The sequence below is a fragment of the Scyliorhinus canicula genome, chromosome 18 (assembly GCF_902713615.1).
Source record: "Scyliorhinus canicula chromosome 18, sScyCan1.1, whole genome shotgun sequence".
NCBI classification, from domain to species: Eukaryota; Metazoa; Chordata; class Chondrichthyes; order Carcharhiniformes; family Scyliorhinidae; genus Scyliorhinus; species Scyliorhinus canicula.
The window spans coordinates 78,787,783-78,808,287 of NC_052163.1; the positions used below are offsets into that span (position 1 = coordinate 78,787,783).

At 53.0% G+C, this 20,505-nt stretch overlaps 1 protein-coding gene across 2 annotated transcripts in view; it reads right to left on the bottom strand.

Annotated features, from left to right (window-relative positions):
• The window catches only part of LOC119952955 (paralemmin-1-like), a 382,432-nt gene that overhangs the window by 203,446 nt on the left and 158,481 nt on the right, over positions 1-20,505 (bottom strand). For both annotated transcript variants that reach the window (XM_038776595.1, XM_038776594.1), the window contains exon 3: positions 7,275-7,355. In XM_038776595.1, coding sequence (XP_038632523.1) covers positions 7,275-7,355 — 81 coding nt within the window. The remainder of the gene's footprint in view (positions 1-7,274; positions 7,356-20,505) is intronic.

The following is a 20,505-nucleotide window of genomic DNA, read 5'->3' on the forward strand; positions in this document are numbered from 1 at the left end:
CTGCGTGGGATTCACTGGCCTCCCTCAATTCTTCGGCCTCCCCAGGGAGGCTGCAGCCGGGCGCCATCAGTGCTGGTCCACAGAAATGTGGACCAGGCAGAATGGCACCCGGCGGGTCTCCTAGGACATTGGAGACCGCAGGATGGTCAGGGTAAGTGCAGGGTGGTTCCCTGGCCCTCCCCCTGGAATGGGGGCACATTGGCACTGCCCAGCTGGCACCTTGGCACTGTCAAGCCAGCAGGAGCACTGCCTGGGTGCCGGGGGGCAGTGCCAAGGGCCAGGCAGCAGGGGGTTTGAAGGGTGAGAGAGTGCAGGGCAGGTAAGTTAGGGCTTCCAGGAGGTTGGAGAAGGGGGTGGGTGGGGGTCCTGGAAGAGAGGGAGTGCTGCAAGGGAGCTTGTGGGGGGGGTCTGAAGAGGAGGGACCCGCAGGAACCCCATAGTGGGGTGTCCTCACTTGGGGGGTGTGGGGTAGTTTCCATGTGTGTGTGTGGCTGGGGGGAGGGGGGAGGGTGACATTGCCTATGGGTGGGGGATGTGGGGGACCCACAAGCTCATTTTGAGATTGAGGCACCCTTTCAAAATGGCGGCCGATCTCTGAGTTCAGCTCTCTTCTGCTAAAAGAATTCTGGGCGGGATTCTCCAATAACGGGGCTATGTCCAGGGCCGGCTCAAGGTACCGGCAACTCAGGCAGTCGCCCGGGGCGCCATGTGCTGGGGGCGCCATCAAGAAGTGCGTGACTGGCGTCAGAGACCTGGCACATGCGCAGTTGGGCCGGTGCCAACCAGCGCATGCGCGGTGGCCGCCCCGCACAAACATGGCGGATGGATCCAGGCTCGCCGGTGGAAGAAAGGAGGCCTGCCGACAGAGAGACCGGCCCGCCGATCGGTGGGTCCCGATCATGTACCAGGTCACTCCGGCGCCCCCCCCCCCCACCGGTGAACGGAGCCCCACGCCCCCCCCCCCCCCGGCGAACGGAGCCCCCCCCGGTGAACGGAGCCCCCCCCCAGTGAAAGGAGCCCCCCCCCCCCCCCCCAAGGGGCGCCAAAGTTCAGCTTGCCCGGGGCGCCAGCAACCCTAGGGCCGTTTCTGGCTATGTCCCCACTCCAGCGTCAAAAAGCGGACGTATTTTTCTGAAGAAAGTCCAGAGTGTTTCTCCTACCTGAAGGGGGCTAGCAGGGCCCCGGAGTATTCCTCACAGCGTTGGATGCCGATACGGGGCCCTGCACTTCCGGTCTGGAGTCCACGCATGGCACGGCGGCGGCCTGCGCGACATGGCAGACTCACACCGCGGACTGGCCCCGGAAATATAGCCCCCCTCCCGCCGAGATCGTGCACACCCGCGGATTGGTGGCCCCCGATGGCTAGCCTGGCCACCCGTGAGGGTGAGGCCCCCCCCCCCCATGGTGAAGGATCCCCCACGCCCCCCACCAGGGTGACCGCGGACTGACTCCGCAGCCGCAACTGGCTGTTCCCGACAGGCAAAATGTGGTTAGAACCACTCCATCGGGATCTCAGTCAGTTTTTGTTGGTAAATAGCCATGGAGGCCTCTGTCAATGGCCCCCTACCTGCGCCGCGTAGATCAAGCGTGCGCAATTTGGACTGGATTTCGTGGTTGATGCCCATTCTCCGCCCCCGCGCCTATCGCGATTTTGGCGTGGAGGCTCGGAGAATCCCGCCCTCTGTGTGGCCTAAACCAATGAGAAACTCGAGGGGCCTAAAAAGTGATAAAAGTGTCATTGAGTAACGGCGGGAAACTCCCTGGGAAACCCGCTACAAATGAACTGAGAAATTGTTGGGGAGAATTGGGCCTGTATCTCCCATTGTGCATGCTGAAGAAGTCAGTGGATAGAATCATAGAATTTGCAGTGCAGAAGGAGGCCATTCGGCCCATCGAGTCTGCACCGGCCCTTGGAAAGAGCACCCTACTCAAGCCAAGGCCTCCACCCTATCCCTGTAACCCACTAACCGCACAACCTTTTTTCTGGACATTAAAGGCAATTTATCATGGCCAATCCACCTAACCTGCACATCTTTGGACTGTGGGAGGAAACCGGAGCTCCCGGAGGAAACCGACGCAGAAACGGGGAGAATGTGCAGACTCCGCACAGACAGTTGACCCAAGCCAGGAATCGAACCTGGGACCCTGGAGCTGTGAAGCAACTGTGCTAACCACTATGCTACCATGCTGCCCTGATACAGCTGTAGAGAGATTCACTGATTCCCTCTTTCAAGCCCAACCCCATCAACTTGATCAAATCAGGAGCATCTCACTTCGGGTTGCCAACTTCAGTCGCCCAAATACCTGGGGGTCCTATCACATGATCCCCCGTCTTTATCTGTCCCACCTGGTTAAATAGCCTCCCTCTTTGATATAAACAACAGTATTCAATGAAAATGGGGAGAAAGAAACACAATATGTTGGATTCTCCCCAGTCCCACGTCGTAATTCCGTTTGGTGCGGGGACGGAGACTCAAAGTTCCTGATGGAATCAGGCCGGTGCTGCTCCGGCGATTCTCTGGGCCCTCCCTGCGCTACTCCCTCCGCTCCCGACCGGCAGAGTTCCCGATGGTGTGGAACTAATTTGGTATGGCCAGTTGGGGCACTCACATGGTGGCTGCGGACTCAGTCCACGGTCGCACTGGTGGGGGGGCGGGGGGATCAAGCAGCAGGGTGGGGGGGGGGGCCTTATGGGCGGCTGGGGCAGAGATCGGGTCGGAGGGATCCTTAGGCGCGCTGCCAATCGAGGGGGGCCGGGTTTGTTGGTGTTGGTCCGTAGTCCGAGTCCGCCATGGCGCTCGTGCGCCCCGCTGGAGGCTGCCGCCGTGTGCATGCACGGACCCGGTACCGGAAGTGCGGTGACCAGTATCTGCAGCAAAAGCTGCGTGAAGCTCCCCGGGTCCCTGTTAGCCCCCAGAACGTAAGACTTTTATTTTTTGCAGAAAACTTGGAAGTGCAACACCAGCGTTTTTACACAGACCCATTTTGGGAGATTCCAGCCCAATTTATTTATAACTCGGAATTTTTTTCTCCTGGGTTTTGCAAGGTGTTCAGAAGATTAATCCTTCACTCATGGAGGCTCCAGGTCAATTCTGGAGGGTTGGTAACCCTGGTTCATCTCCCTCCTGGTTAATAGCAAACAAGTTAACAGGGTGCACTGATAGAGGGCGGGATTCTCCGCCCTCCCGCCAGCCAGAGAATCGGCGGGGGGCGGCGTGAATCCCGTCCTGCCGCCCCGACTCCGGCCACCTGGTTCTCAGGCGCCGGTTTTTCGGCGGAGGCAGGAATCGCGTGGCGCCGGTCGGGGGTCGGTGGCAGCGCCCCACCCCCCCTCCCAGCGATTCTCCACCCAGCGATGGGCCGAATGGCCGCCCTTTTGCGGCCAGTCCCACCGGCGTATATTACACCGTGTATATTTCACCATTACACGGTGGCCTGGCCTGCGATCGGGGCCCACCAATCTGCGGGCAGGCCTGTGCCGTGGAGGCACTCTTTCCCTCCGCGCCGGCCGCTGTAATGGTCCGCCATGGCCGGCGCGGAGAAAAACCCCCCTTTGCAGTCGCTGGGATGAAACCAGTACACGCTGGCGCTCCCGCGCATGCGCTGGCCGGCAGAGGACCTTCGCCGCCGGTTGGCGCGGCGTCAAGCCCTTCAGTGCCGGTTGGCGCGGCACCAACCCCTTCGCCACTGGCTGGCATGGCGCCAACACCGCCGGTGCTGGCCCAGCCCCTGAAGGTGCGGAGGATTCCACACCTTCAGGGCGGCCCAACGCTGGAGTGGTTCATGCCACTCCTCGGTGCCGGTATGGCCCTCCCCGCCGGATAGCAGAGAATCCCGCCCTCTATGTGGACCGGGCTGGAGAATCCCCGCCACTGGGCCACGCCACCCCGACGCCAGCACACGGCGTGGTTGGTGCGGCATCGGTCGCAGGCCGCACTACGCAGCCGGCCCATCGATTCTCCTCAGATGGGCCAAGCAGCCGTAAGAAAAGAGCCGAGTCCCGCCGGCGACGTTCTAACATGATCTGGGCCGGCGGGACTCTGCGTGGCAGGGTCAGGTGGCGGCCTGTGGAGGGAGAGAGGGGGTCCGACCACGCGCGGGAGCCTCTGATGTGGCCTGACCCGCGATCGGGGCCCACCGATCGGCGGGCCGGCCTCTGTGGCTGGGGGCCTCCTTTCCTCCGCGCCAGCCCCCGTAGTCCTGTGCCATGTTGCGTCGGGGCCAGCGCGTTGAAGGAGGCCACTGCGCATGCGCACGTTGGTGCCGGTGTCACTGCGCATGTCCTGGTTGGCGCTGGCGCAACTGTGCATGTGCGGATCCCGCGGCGCACAGTTCACGCCGGGATCGGCAGCTGGAGCGGTGCGAACCGTTCCAGCGCCATGCTGGCCCCCTGTAGGGGCCAGAATTAGTACTGGGAGCGGCCCGTTCACGCTGTTGTAAAATGCAATGGCGTTTACGACGGCGTGGACACTCTGTCGCGGGATTGGAACATCCCGCCCCCGATTCCTTTCATTCTGAAATTTAGGTCCCTGCTGGATATTCAGATTTCCGTTTTTGGTTTTTCATGTAAGCGGGTGAGTTCCTAAAGCTTGTGGGAACTCAACCAGCCAGGTGATTTCATGAATCTTGGGGGAAGTCTGTCAACATTGTCTGCTGATCTGAGTGTATTAACCATTCTTGGAGCTTAGCCACGCATTCATGATGAAGCCATCTGGTAACTGTATCGACAGAAGCAGTTAGTGCAGATGGCCAGACATCATTTTTCATATGGCTCATTCCATTTGTTGTCCTAAATACTTGCTGCACCCACAGACTAACGTTTTTGTGATTCGTGTACGAGGAATCCCAGAACTTTCTGTGTTGCAACGTTCTGCAGTCTCTCCGTTTAAACGATATTCTGCTTTTCTATTCTTCCTACCAAAGTGGACAACCTAATATTTTTCCATATTATATTCCAACTGCCAAATTTTTGCCCGTTGGCAAAACATATCTCTATCGCTTTGTTCACTCTTTGGACTGAATTTTCCAAAAGAGGGCAAAGTGTCAGGTTCTGACTGAAAATTAGAATGTTTCTCTCCAGAAACACAGCCAAGTTTTTTATCCAGATCTTCTGACCCTCTGTCAGAAAGAAATCGGGGGACGTGGTTTGTGTCGTCATTCTGGCAGGATAGGCCCAGATAGAACCCTCAAGCCCAGCTACACAGAGATTGGGGTGCTCTCTTTAAAAGGCACCCCAATCAGTGAGAACATTGACCATCCTTCCACTCCCCTACGGCCATGGAGGACCACCCACACAGGCTTTATGGCAGACCCCCAACACGGAAATATGGGAGGGGCATTCTCTCCCTTTTCTCCACCCCCACCACATGTATTCACCAGCGTACCCCCCCCCCCCCCCCTCCCCCAGGACACATAAGGGAAATGCTCTCTCCCCCACATGTAGAAGGGTAAACACCCCGGCATTTCCCCCGGCAGTGCCCATCTCAGGGCAGTGCCGGGGGCAGTGGCAGGGTGCACGGGGGCAATGTCCAGCCTCAGCCCTCAACCCTAGGGCCTCCAAGCACTTCTGCACCATCAGTGTGATCATTGGGACTGATTTACATTAACAAAAACCTGTTATGATTCGTGCCGGCATGATGCCATGCCACCAGGAGGGGCTGGAAGGTACGGCATAAAGCCGTCGGATGATGTTAAATTCCAGACAAATTAATGGAAATCAGGTTCACATCCTTTCTGGGTGTGAACCGGATCACCTCACCAGCAGGTGGAGGGTGGGGGAGATCTTAAACAGGGGTCTCCATCCGAGATCTCCCTGGTGAAAATCCCATTATGATTCTCTCCAGAGATTTAGCTGCCATGAGGCGATTGGTGCCTGCAGTGAACGGACCTGAAAAATGGCGCTCTTTGTTTCCTCCCCATGACTTGCTTTCCTACCTATCCTCGTACGGTCAGCAAATTTCAGTGTGAGACCTTCCCTGTACCATCCAGCCCCATATTGCCATCAAATCTGACAACAATACACTCAGACCCTTCACTCAAGTTACTGATATAGATTGTAAACAAAACAGTACTGACCCCATGGCACTGCACCATGTTGCCAACCTGAAAATGACTCATTCATCCTAATTCTTGTTTACTGTTAATTTGCTAAATCTCTACCTGTATTAACATATCCCCCAACACCATGAACTCTTACTTTCTGTAGTAACTTATTATGTGATGCCTTATGAAATGCCTTTTGGAAATCCAAAAACATGACATCTTACTGGAGTTCCTTTATCCATCCTGCGTGTTACATCCCCAAAGAACTCCAATAAATTAGATTTTCCTTTCATAAAACCAGGTTGACTCTATGTTTTATGATTTTCTAAATGCCCTGTCACCATGTTTTAATAAAGAATTGCAGTACCTTCCCTGCGACAGATGTTAGGCTACCTAGCCTGAAGCTTCCTGCTTTCTCTCTCCCTGCTTCCCTGAACAGAGATGTTGCATTTGTGGTTTTCCAATCCACTGGAACCTTTCCAGAATATAAGGAATTTTGGACAATTATGATCAATGCATCTACTAACTCTGCAGCTGCTTATTTTAAGCGCCTAGGATGCAGGCTAACTGATCCAGGGGACTTGTCAGCATTTAGTCCCATTAGTTTTTCTCTGGTGATTGATGTTATTTTAAGTTCCTCTCTCCCTTTTGCTCCTTGATTTTTTACCAATCTTAGGATTTTTTTATGTCTTCCAGTGTGAAGATTGCTATAAAATACTTACCAAAAGTCTCTGCCGTATCCTTGTTTTCCATTAGTAATTCTCCAGTCTCATCCTCTAAGGGGCCAACATTCACTTTAGCTACTCTCCTCCTTTTTATATACTTGTAGAAGCTCTTACTGTCTGTTTTCCTATTGTGTTTACTCTCACATTCTAATTTATTCCTCTTTTCTTTTACACACTAAAATGGTTTCAAACATGTTGCACTATTCTGGCCTACCATTAATCTTTGCAGGATTGACCCTGCTTTTTCTTTCTATTTGATACCATCCTTAACTCCCTTAGCCAGCCACCCTTCCTAGAGAGTCTTTCTTTCTCCATGAATTACCTCCACCCAGTTAAAGTTTCACAAAAACCTGTGGCGTCATGCTCACACAATCCAGCTAAGCAAGCGCACTAAATAGATTGTGATAAAATGTATCCGCAACTATTTTTAAGGTTCTACCCATGTTTTCCTGAGACCAGACTTTGTTATCAAATTAACCAGCGTTCATCTGTCAGAGGATTATGTACCTTCAGGTGTTGGAGCTGCCGTCGCTCATCCTCCAGTTGCCGTTTTTTGTTTTCTATCTCCGTCTGCCGCTTCCTCTTCTCCTGAGAATGAGAGAGCACAAACAAATCAGTTCAGAGCACTTCCCAAATAACCTTCGTTTCACTGGCTCGGTCCCTGGACTCACTCGATTTACAGTAACAAAACATTCCAAATGGGGCTGTCAAAAAATAGGGCAGCACGTTAGCACAGTGGTTAGCACAGTTGCTTCACAGCTCCAGGGTCCCAGGTTCAATTCCGGCTTGGGTCAATGTCTGTGTGGAGTCTGCACGCTCTCCCCGTGTCTGCGTGGGTGTCCTCCGGGTGCTCCGGTTTCCTCCCACAAGTCCAAAGATGCGCAGGTTAGATGGATTGGCCATGCTAAATTGCTCCTTAGTGTCCAAAAAGGTTAGGTGGGGTTACTGGGTTACGGATATAGGGTGGAGGTGTGGGCTTAAGTGGGGTGCTCTTTACAAGGGCCGGTGCAGACTCAATGAGCCGAATGGCCTCCTTCTGCACTGTAAATTCTATGAAGATGTGTATCTGGGTGTTCTATCTGCTGGACTCAAAATGTATTTGTGCAGTGATAAAATCAGCAGATTATATTAATTATGCCTTGTCACAGGGGTGGCTCACTGCAGCTCTTCAATTTTATGGTTTTGTTTCAGTCAACTATCACTGCAACTAAGGATAATAATTGTGTTTAAAAAAAGATATGTAAATTCTGAGTATCACTGACAGTTTTAATTGTTCTAACTAAAGCTGCGGGTGCCACCCTTCCTTGCCTCTCAACTTGTCCCCCCCCCGTTCTCCCCTCTCATCAATGGTTTGGGGCAGAAACCCAGTGGTCTGAGTATTGGTTGAGAGGACTTGCGGGTCGAGGTGTGATTTTAATTGGGGAAGGGTTTTTGGGTGGGTGTGAGTGTGGGATAGTACCATTGGCGCAGGAGTTGGCCATTTAACCTGCTTCATCAGGTTAAATGGCCCTGCTTGGGTTTCCTCCGGGTGCTCCGGTTTCCTCCCACAGTCCAAAGATGTGCAGGTTAGGTGGATTGGCCATGATAAATTGCCCTTAGTGTCCAAAAAAACAGTTAGGTGGGATTACGGGGTGGAGGTGAGGGGATAGGGTGGAGGTATGGGCTTAGGTAAGGTGCTCTTTCCAAGAGCCGGTGCAGACTCGATGGGCCGAATGGCCTCCTTCTGCACTGTAAATTCTATGAATACGATCACGGTTGAACATCCACTTCAATACCTTTTCCTCTACACTATCCCCATGTCCCTTTAGATCATTAGAATTTAGAAACCTGTCAATCTCTACTTTAAACATACTCAATGACTGTGCTTCCACAACTCTCTAGGATGATCATCAGCTACCCCAACCCCACATGCCACCCCTAACCCTGCCACTCTGGTATTATCAGCTTCAGGCCCAGGTTTCTTTATTTCCTGGACTTCAGCTATGTTAATCAGCTGACAGAGGCAGCTGGCTAGCTTTGGGAAGGTCAAACTCATTGTGCCTAGAGTCTGCCTCCAAGCTCCAAGGTCAATCATGGGAAAGGTGGTTGGAAAGGGGCACGGTAGGAAGTTATGGTGCTTTGGCTTGTGGGGGCCATTGTGCAAAGAAACCCAATGCAGCAGAGATCCAATTTTTTCTTTCAACTGGCCCCACAAGACTAAAGTTTTGACTTACCTTAAAAGGGCTGGGGAGGTGGAGGGTGGAGGGGCGGAGGCTGTATTCTAAGGCCATTAAAGTCAAGTTCCCAACAACAATAGTGTCAAGTCAAGTCACCATAGTCCCAGATGACCATCGTGTGCTCTCCCCTTTGTGGGGTGAGACGAGCTGGTGGTGATTTAACCGGAGGGTCACCACCTCTCAGGTGAGAGGCAAGGTTGAGAAGGTGTGGCCTTCATGAATAACCTAAGCTGGCACAAGAATTTAACCCACGCTGCTGACCTTGCTCTGCGTCATGAAAAATCTGTGCAATCATCTGAGTTAAACTGCACAAATTGTAAAAATATAGTAGCAGATGGAAAAAATGGTAATCAAGCTAATGGAATGTTGCCCTTTGTCTGAAAGGGACTGGAATCCAAATGGCGACGGTATTCGTCGTCTTGCCAGCCAGCCAATGGGGTTTTCCATTGTGGGCAGTCCCACGCGGTCGGGAAATCCCCAGGTGTGGGTGCACTGCCGGCGCGATGGAGAATCCCAACATCATAGAATCCAGCCCATGATCCCTACGTACAAGAGTATCTGATTCTCTAAACTGTAGAAAGCAGAAGAGGAGAAAGGGCTATAATGCATCGGAGCTCTTACACAATGCTGGTCAATTTAATGGTCTCCTACCTTTTAAGTTCAGGGCCCTGTGATCGATCATTCCATTTAAATATACTTAAGACATCGAACACCAATACATTATGACCAATGGAAAACAGTTTTTAAACTAACCGGTCAAAATGTTCCTGAGTCCACAGCACATTTCCCTTGTGGTTTATGAACTGACTTACCTGACAAGGATTGCACAGCTTTCAGGAGCCCACCCACCTCAATGGAAATATCAATGACCGCGAAACTCTAATTTCATGAGTGGACCTACGGTCTCCACTTTTGGAAAGCTCCCAGTTTATCCGAGAAGGGCAGGGTGTCTTATCAATTTGAGCAACAGGTGAAGGTAGTTGTTTCATGGTGCTACTCTGCAATAGCAACACTAGTGGCATTCGCCACAACAGAATGCTGCTCGGAAGTTAAAGAGATGTTCTGCCGAATGCACAAATGAGTAATGTGGTGTATGATTTTCAGTGACAGTGTGATGCTTGCTTTGTAGGCTGTACCTTCCAAAGACTGTCAAACTGTATTAAACAGCATGTCCCAGCCTTGGTTCACAATGGTCAGCATTCAGAAAATCTTAAAACACAATGTACATTAGATGCGATTCTGCGATTGGAAAACATTTACAAAATAATCCTCAGTGTGCTAAACATTATACAGACAACCAATTTAAGATTGTCAATCAGGCTCACAGTGTGGCACATTCATGTGTACTGCACAGAGCATAAATTAATTCACAGAGGCCTGTTCTTTTCAGACAGAAATAACATTGTTCCTGTTTCAGTCAAACAATATAAGGAACAGCCATTCGCTGACTCATGACTCAGGCAAATACCTCGACCAATCAGAGTCAAGCTGCCTGGTTTAAGCTTCAAATGATGCTTCGCAGTTGTCTGTTAGTTCCTAACAACTGGTGCATTTTTCATGGCAATGCATCTACCAATCAGATTGAATGCCAACTAATCAGCACTCTTTTCTCATGCAGTAAACCTGGAGGTGGATCCTTGGTGAAAACAGCTGAGGGAAAGCATTGTTTGAAAGATTTTTTAAAAAATATTTAGAGTATCCAATTTATTTTTTCCAATTAAGGGGTAATTTACCTTGGCCAATCCACCTACACTGCACTGCACATATTTTGGGTTGTGGGTGCGAGAATGTGCAAACTCCACACGGACTATGAACCAGAGCCAGGATTGAACCCGGGATCTCGGCGCCGTGAGGCAACTGTGCTAACCACTTGCTCCACCGTGCTGCCCTTCAAAGAAGAAAGTGAAGTTTGGAAATGCTCGCATTATGATCATCTTGGGGTGGATTTGCGGAGAAAACCACATAAGATTGATTGTGTGGCATCTGCTACTGGGTTTCAGAATGGGGAGTTGCCTTACCACAGTTAGCATGTTGGGTTTATGAGAACATTATAGCACAAGCTATCCAGTGCAACCTGTGTTACCCTTGAACTCTGGGTACATTTGTGAGGATAATGGGGGAGTGAAGGAATATTGTATTAGAGTCAAACTTTTCATGTTTAATAAATGTTGTTTTTCTTGTTATTCAAAGCTTATTGGAAGTCCCGTGACTCTGTTGCTGCATGTTTACTAAAATAGGTAAAAGTTACGCGGCGGTGTTCTCCATCGGCCGACGCCAAAATCGGGAAAGGTGTTGGGCAGAGAATCGGTTTTGATGCCAAAATCATGGCGGGTGCCGGGTTCACGCCAAATCACAATTCTCCAGTGCCTCAACAGCGACGTCAATGCGTTCCACTCTGCCTGTACAAGAAACGCTGTTTATATCATTAGTGAGCCTGACCCGGTATTCTCTGGGGGCCTCCGCGATTTCCGCCTCCACTGGGAGGAATTCCTGGTGGCGAGGTTCACTTGCGCTTTCAAAAACCGTGGAACAGACACTTTGGTTGCTGAGGGAGAGAGAGGAGGAAGACATGCAGAGGCCCGACCGTGGGCTGCCAGTCCTGATGCTGCTGGGCTGGCTGGAGTGGGGCTGGGCCCTGACAGGGCTGGGGGAGGGGGGTGGGGGGAAGCGTGGGTGGCGTACTGACTAGGTGACTCCCCCCCACAGGACTGGGGTGGTATCAAGGCATGGACCACCATTGCAGAGACCTGCAAGGCAGCCATCTTGCTGCACACCCCATTGACCACCCATCCTTGCCCTGGTTCTGCAGAGTGCCAACGGCCATATGAGTGCCCCCACTCCACCACTCCCGCATCCCAGCCCTCACCCACCACCCCACCACCCTTGCACTCCAGCCCCCACCCTCCACTATACCTGCCCCTCAACTGGCTGCCACCGGCTGGTTGGGCATCATGTGGCCTACCCAAGGGCAATGCCCACAGTAAATCCTACAGAGGGGTGGCAGATGATGGCAGTAGAGCATATCGCTGGCGAGAGCCTCAGCAGCCGACAGTACCCCGGGAGCAGGGACGGGCGCCAGGACCAGAGGCCCCTACGATGCCGGGCACTGACGGGGCCAGGAGTGTGGGGATGGGGGGGTGGACATGAGGGAGCAGAGCCCACAGTGCCAACTGGGGACACCGTGCAGCCTTTTGGACCTGGTTGGGCACTGGGGTAAGGGGTTAGGTACGTTTTGGCGCAGCCATTTGGGCGTGGCCGTTTTGGCGCCAGCCGTTTTGGCGCCGGCTGTTTTGGCGCCGGACGTTTTGGCGCCAAATTTAAGGTTTTTAATTTACAATAAAGTTAGTTTAAAAACTTAATTTACAGTTTTAAGCTTGCTTTTAAGTCCTTCCTTCGAATGATATTGAATCTTGCAACAATTTACTTGCAACAATTTACTAGCCACAAAAACGAAAAAAATTTCTGTCGTCTGCGCCCAAACGGCCGCGCCAAATTGGCTGCGCCCAATTGTCCCATGGCGCCCAAACGGCTGCGTCCAAACGGCCGCGCCAAAACGGCCGTGCCCAATTGTCCCATACCGTGGGGTAAGCACCATGCTAACATGTCGCGCTTTTACCCCTTGCAGGCAATGGATATTGGAATTCAATCAGTAATGGTGGCCTTTCTCCTCTTCACCGCAACCCTGGGGGATGCAATGTGGCTGTACGAGCTGGAGCTGCTCAAGGAGGAAGACGCTGCAGCAGTGGAGCCTGCCGCAGAGGACCAGAAGGCAGCTGGTACTGATGGAGAGGCAGCTGCCCAACAGGTCAAGGAGGAGGAGGAAGCGCGAAGGAGGAGCGCGTGAAGCCTCATGTGTACCGGCACCGTCTGTCATTCGTGGACCTGCTGGACAGGGTATGCCATCGAAGACTCTGGCTGAACAGGGGGACAGTGCGATATATCTGCCACATCATGGCATACCTGGCACCGCAGATGAATGGGGGAGGACTCCCGCTCCCAGTGGCCATTAAGGTGACGGTCGCCCTGAACCTCTATGCCACAGGGTTCTTCCAGGTGCCGAGTGGGGACCTGTCCGGAATCTCACAGAGCTCGGTGCACATGTGCACCATGCCGTAATGGAGGCCCAAAAGCCCAGTCGGCCCAATACATCCATTTCAGTGTGGACGAGCCCACAACGATGCCCGGGCAATTGGGATCGCCACCATCGCCGAGATGCCCTGGGTCAGGGGTGATCAGCGGGATGCATGTCGCACGACGAGCACCTGCAGATAACAGGCCAATCTTCACAAACTGAATGGGGTCCCACTCGATGAACGTGCAGCTAGTGTGTGACCATGAGCTTGCATCATGCACGTCGGTGCCCGACACCCAGGCAGTGTGCGCGATGCCTTCTTCCTGGCACACTCGATGGTTCTTGGCTTCTTCAAAACGCACCCCCAGCTGGGTGGTTGGCTCCTGGGTGACAGGGGTTATCCACCACAACTGTAGCTGATAACACCCATCCGGAGGCCACAGACTGACGTGGAGATCTGCTGCAACGACGCCCATGCGGCTTTGGCATCCTGAAGACAGGGTTTGGCATCCTGAAGATAGGGTTTGGCATCCTGAAGATAGAGCTCTCGTGCTCCAATTGTTTGACAATGTCTGACTCCTGCCCATGGGTAGCACTTTCCACCGTCCACCTGGGTGATCCCTGCATGCGAGCTGGCCATTCCATCACATGGTCCCATCGATTCCCTTAGGGCGGCAGAGGTGGGGATGGTAGGGGGGGATACACAACGCACATTCGCCCACCCACACCCCCTCTGTGGCCAGCCCAGACCAGCACACCCCTCACACCCTTCTGACAGAGCACCGAGGCAGGTTGTAACATTGTGCACAGGTGTTCAATATGAAAACCTATGTACAGATTTGTGCTCTAGCCCCTATCACTACACTGTGCCCTGCACCCATGTCAAACTTAACTAGTGTCCAATTTCTGGCCTTACGGACCCTAACACTACGCTTAGGTAGATCCCCAGATGGTACATCAGGAGTGGAGGCGTCCTGCTGTGATTCCGCCCTGTGACCTGGGTCCACTGTGATGGCCGTCTTCTGAGGCGACGGGCTGCTGCTCGGGATCCCAGGTGGAACGGTGCTGCCTTGTTCTGTCCATTGCCCATGTCATGTGCCAGGGACTGGGTGGAGGGTGGGGAGGAGTCCAAGGTACGGCCGTGTCCCGGCACCTCCCCTGTGAGAGTCACCTGCATGGGCCCCATCACCTCCTTCTCCCTCGGGGTGACCGATGGCGGCCAGGCTACACCACGGGACCGGAGTGCAAGGGGACCTAACCCTGGGAGCGCCCCCATCACCTGCCGCTGCCAGTACTAGAGGCTCACTCTTGTCTCGACTAGGGTCTGCATGCTCATGGCCATGGAGCACAGGGGGTAGATCACCTCCATCTGGGGCTGCTACACATCACACTGCAACTGTGCCACCACTTTTTGGGTCTGTGCCACGTCAGCCAGTGACTGTGACATCTCCTCCTGGGACTGGGTCACCTCCCTCTGTGCCTGTGCCACGTCAGTCAGTGCCTGGGCAATGCTGTTGACGCTCTCAGCCATGGCCCGCTCATGAGCACCGCTGCAATGTCCAGGTAACTCTGGCCCATGGCTGCCTGTGAGGAGGCAGCTCTGTCCTGGGCCTTGGCCACCGCCTGCATAGATTGCCCCAGATCATGGGCACGTTGACCAATGGCCGAATCCTTCGCCCCCAAGATCTTCACTGCGGACGCCACCCGTGCGGTGTTGGCCTGGGTGGCACGCATGGTCGGCACCGCCTCCTGCTCCTGCACGCTGTTGGACTCCTCCAATTGCTCCCGCAGGTGCTGGATGCTCACCGACAACCCCTCATATAGTCCCTGGCTCTGCAACTGCATCTCAACAATTGTTGGACTGTCGGTTCCAGAATCCCAAAGCCCTTCTGGACAGCAGCCCGTCCCTGGGGTTGGCCCGCCCCCCCCTGACTGACCGCCCTCTCGGGAGTTCCTACCTCTACCTACTATACCGGCTCAGCTGTCTGGTGCGCATCAGATAGTGCCCCACGAGCCTCTTCACTAAAGTACCCAACCGAGGTGAGTGTCTCTGTGATGGTGGAGGATGCTGAAGGCAGCTGTGACGGGAAATCTGTGTAACCCCCGCACTTGAGCTCCGGGGTGTCCTGGGATTCGGGTCGATGGTCCCCGTCTGTGTCGGTGATGCCCTCATCGCTGGTCGGCACCTGGGGTTTTGGCTATGGCTGTGGCTGGGGTCGGAGGATGGGGTACACTGGAAGGGCCTTCCCCATCGCCAGCAGCTCCTGCAAGACAAAAGACAAGACACATGATTGCATCGCGGGCCGTGTGGGAGTGGGGGTGTGGAGGTGTGTTGAGGAGGGTGAGGGTGGTGTGTTGGGGAGGGGTTGTAGGGGTGATGATGGTGGTGGATCGGGGGGTGTGGGAATGGGGTTGGTGTGGGTATGGGGGTGGTGTGGGTGTGATGTGTGGGAGTGCTGACTAACGTACCATGGGGAACCGCAATTCAGCAGGGTCTCACTTCATTGCCCGATGTGACTTCTGCCCAGGCGACTGCCCTTTCTTCGGGTCCTCCGACCATGTCCAGTGCCCTCTGCTTTGCTGCAGTGAGGGGCCACAGGTCGGGCTGTCCTCCTCCAGTCTTTTTCCTGCTCCCTGCGGTTATCAGGGTCGGGGGAGGGAGGGGGTGGGGGGGGGGGAGGACACAGTGTTAGACAGTCCGACTCATACATGCCAGAGGGTGGGTCGCTGGTGGCTTCAGTGGCCAGGCCACCTGGCCGTCGTGGCCAGCATGTGGTGCAGGCTGGAGGTTTGGCTGCCCTCCGAGTAGGCTGGTGGGTAGGGGTGCGGGTGTGTGGGCCACGGCCACAGTGCTGCTACTCACCCTGGCTGCCCTGAGGAAATCGTGCAGTTTTATCTGGCGCTGCAGGCCAGTCTGGACGGTGTTGCCCATGGTGCTGACCACCTCGGTCACCTGCGTCCAGACCCGGTGAACGGCAGCGACTGACAGCCTTCTTCCCACCCAGGGCACAGGGTCGCCCGCCTCTCCATCACGGCATCGAGCAGGGTGTCCAGTGAATCTCACGGTGAATCTTGGGGTCGCGCATCTTGCTGCCATCTTATTGGTGTGCATGGGGACTGAAGTGTGAATATGTGGCTGCAGCTTGTCAGCCTCCTGAGTTTCAGTCACGGAACCGGCGAATCAGACACCGTTTCTCATTGAAATCTCTTGTGTTCCACGTGGTGCCGGTGCTAACCCCTCAATGGCCGCTGCATTGGTCCAGGTGCGGTACCAGTTTTGCTGTTGTGGAAATCCACTAAACCTGCCCCGGCGTCAACACTTAATCTCAGGAAGGGAGAATCCGAGGCGGCACGGTGGCGCAGTGGTTAGCACTGCTGCCTCACGGCACCCAGGACCCCGGTTCGATCCCGGCCCTAGGTCACTGTCACTCATCCCAGAGCCATTCTCCTGAATCTTCACTGCACTCGAATACCTTCACATCCTTCCTCAAATGCAGTGGACACAACTGGGCACAATACTCTGGCTCGGACTGAATTAGTGACTTATAGAAATGTAATGTGACCTCCCAGCTTTTGCACATTAAGGATGAGATCGTCTGGCTGTTCACACTGGCGGGTTTCCTGGTGATGTGGGGTGGATTCAGTGGAAAGTCCTTTTGCCAGCGGTGGAAAGAGAAGATCCCCCCCCCCCCCCCCCCCCCCCCCCCCCCCGCCGTCCAATGGCAGGCCGCCTTCAGCCGCTGCCGAGAACCACACCGTAGGCAGGCCAGGAAACCCGCCCTATGTAACAGCAGTAACAAGGTCTCCAGGGGCAGCTTACAAAGGGTGGGACTGCTGACCCTGTTGAGAGGGCTTGGCTCCTCTTTAAACTCTCTTTGAAGCCAATCGTTATCTGATGTGGCCATGCCATGTCCGGTGTGCTGTGTCTGAAGCCAGGACCTCGGCTCAGTGTCTGCCTCCGGAGAATGGTTGCGGGATGAGGAGCTTCAGTTATGAAGATAGAGAGTGGAGAAGTTAGGACTGTTTTCCCTTGAGAAAAGAAGGCATGGAGGAGAGTTATTCAAAACCATACGAGGTCTGGGCAGAGTGGATCGGGAGAAACTGTTGGCTATTTTTTTTGTCAGTGATGGTTTGCCGTTCCCTTCCACTCTGAAGGACGGGGCAAGGGGACAGATCCCAGATCCAGCTCAGTCACAATGCGAATCGAACTCACATTCTGAACATTTAGCCACGAACATTCAGTTCGCTAATAGGTGAGGATCAGACAGGGTTCGTGAGAGGGAGGCAGCTTTTTTCAAACATTAGGAGGGTTTTGAACGTCATTATGGCACCGGCGGAAGGGAAAGAAACACAGGTGGTTGTGGCATTGGATGCCGAGAAATTATTTGACCGGGTAGAATGGGGATACTTGACGGCAGTTCTGGAGCGGTTTGGGATTGGACCAAGATTTGTGAACTGGGTAAAGCTACTGTATAAGGAGCCGAGGTAGAGTGTCCGCACAAACAACATGAGCTCGAGATACTTTTCTCTCCACCGTGGGACGAGGCAGGGATGTCCTATATTCCCCCTGCTGTTTGCACTTGCGATTGAGCCGTTGGCCATCGCATTAAGAAGTTCAGGAGCATGGAAAGGAATAGTGCGGGGGAAGGATAGAGCACAGGGTGTCCTTATATGCCGACGACTTACTGCTGTATGTGTCGGAACCGAGTGCGTCGATAGGGGCAATATTGGAGCTGCTGCGAGTGTTTGGGTCTTTCTCGGGGTACAAGCTGAACCTAGACCAGAGTGAGTATTTTGTGGTGTCTCGGCCGGGGGTGGGGGCAGGAGTTGGGGGGCTGCCATTCCGTAGGGCAGGGACTCACTTGAGGTATCTGGGGGTGCAGGTTGCCCGGGTGTGGGGGAGGCTTCGCAGGTACAACATCACTAGTTTGGTGGGGAGAGTGAAAGCCGATCTGGCAAGGTGGGATGGTCTCCCTCTGTCACTGGCGGGTCGGGTACAGACGGTTAAAATGAATGTGTTGTCGCGTTTCTGTTTATTTTTTAATGCCTATCGATTTTCCTGCCAAAGGCTTTTTTCAGGGAGGTTGAGGGAAGGATTATCTCGTTCATATGGGGAGGGAAGGTGGCCAGAGTGAGAAAGGTGCTGTTACAGAGGGGAAGGCAGGCAGGGGGTTTGGGTCTTCCGAACCTGATGTACTACTGCTGGGCGGCGAATGTGGAGATGGTGCGGAGCTGGGTCAGAGGGGTTGATTCCCACTTGGTCAGAATGGAGGAGAGTTTGTGCAGGGGGTCGGGGCTGAAGGCACTAGCAACAGTGCTGCTCCCGATAGCTCCGGGGAAATACTCAGGGAGTCCAGTAATAATAGCTTCATTGAAAATCTGGAGGCAGTTTCCCCAACACTTTGGGTTGGGGGCAGGGTCAAGGGAAATGCCAATTCGGGGGAACCACAGATTTGAGCCAGGGAGGTAGGATGGAAATTTTCGGAAATGGGAAGATAGGGGGATTAAGACGCTAAGAGATTTGTTTCTTAGGGGTCAGTTTGCAGGATTGAAGGAGCTGGAAGCGAAGTATGGGTTGGAGCTGGGAAAAATGTTTAGATACATGCAGGTTTGAGATTTTGCCAGAAAGGAGATACAGAGCTTTCCGGAGGAGCAGGCCTCCACATTGCTGGAGGTGGTGCTGACGACAAGGGGGCTGGAGAAGTGGGTAGTATCAGCGGTGTACGAACCTATTTTGGAAGAGGATAAGGCCACCACTGGAAGGGATCAAAGCAAAGTGGGAGAGGTTATAGAGGAGGGATTTTGGTGTGAGGTGGGGGGGATGGGTGGGAGGGTTGGGGGGGGGGGGAGGAGGGCTGCGTGTATTAAGGGTGACTATGGGTAATCCCGGATTCCTTTTTGTCATTTGTTTATGTAAACATGTGGGCTGATGTTTGGGGGTTGGTGGGAGGATAGGATCGTTATGGGGACTGACATCTGTTGCTGATTATTGTTTATTGTTGGTGGGTGTAAATTTGGGAGAAAATGTGAAAAAGCAGGAGAATAAAAATATTTTAAAAATAAAAAATATTTCAGTTCGCTGCTCGTCAAACAGTTGAAAGAAGCCATTCAGCAAAATGATCCCAAATCTTTCAAAGCTCAGATGAAGAATGCTTTATAAAGTTGAATTGGTATGTATTAATCAGGAAATTCCCACCCTCCTGGCAGCTTTGAAATAAATATTAGCATGTTACTGGCAGTTTTCAGACTTCAACAAGAAGCCAGCACTGTTGGAGTTGATCTGATTTCCTTTCTCACTGCAAGGCCCTTTGTCCTCCTGTGTCATTGTAAATTGGAATGTGTTTCATAATTCCACAATATCAAAGTACCTTTCCTCAGTTGTCACAGTGTCCAGTCTGACTTATCAAAACAAAGCCCATGGGACACAGGGCAATGTGGCAAACTGGATAAAAGGTTGGCTAAGTAACAGGAAACAAAGGGGCGATGGCTGCCCTTGCAAATGCAAAGTTTTTTCAAGTGGTGTTCCACACAGCTCAGTGTTTAGACCCTTACTGTTTGTGTTATCTATTAACGATCTGGACATCAACATGGGGGGCACAAAGACGGACCGAGTGGTGAACAGTGTTGAGGATAGCTATACTCCCCAAAATGCTACAGGTGGGTTGGTGGAAAGGCGATAAAGTGGCAGATGGATTTTAACACAGTGCAATGTGAGGTCATGCATTTAGGGAGGTCAAACAGTTATAGGAAGTACACAATAAATAGGATGATGTGGAGATGCCAGCATTTGACTGGGGTGGGCACAGTAAGAAATCTTACAACACCAGGTTAAAGTCCAATAGGTTTATTTGGAATCACTAGCTTTCAGAGCGCAGCTCCTTCATCAGGAGAAAATGTGAAAAAGGAAGAGAAGAAAAATATTAAAAAATTAAAAAAATTTCAGTTCGCTGCTCGTCAAACAGTTGAAAGAAGCCATTCAGTTCAATGGTCCCAAATCTTTCAAAGCTCAGTATATAAAGACAAAGCCAATGATGCAAGATGATACTTTGAATGTGAATCTTTGCAGATAATTAAGTCTTTACAGGTTCAGATGGTACAACTGGAAAAAGGGATAATCCCAGGTTAAATAGGTGTGAATTGTCTCAAGCCAGGGCAGTTTGTAGGATTTCGCAAGACCAGGCCAGATGGTGGGGGGATTAAATGTAGTGAGACATGATTCCAAGATCCCGGTTGAGGCCATACTCATGCGTGCGGAACGTGGCTATTAGTTTCTGCTTGCCGATTCTGCGTTGTCATGCATCCTGAAGACCACCTTGGAGAATGCTTCCGCGAAGATCAGAGGCTGAACGCCCTTTTACTGCTGAACTGTTCCCCAACTTTGTGTTTGTGTAACCTACCTCTTCACTCACCCGAAAGCTGCTGATTCCAAATAAACCTGTTGGACTTTAAC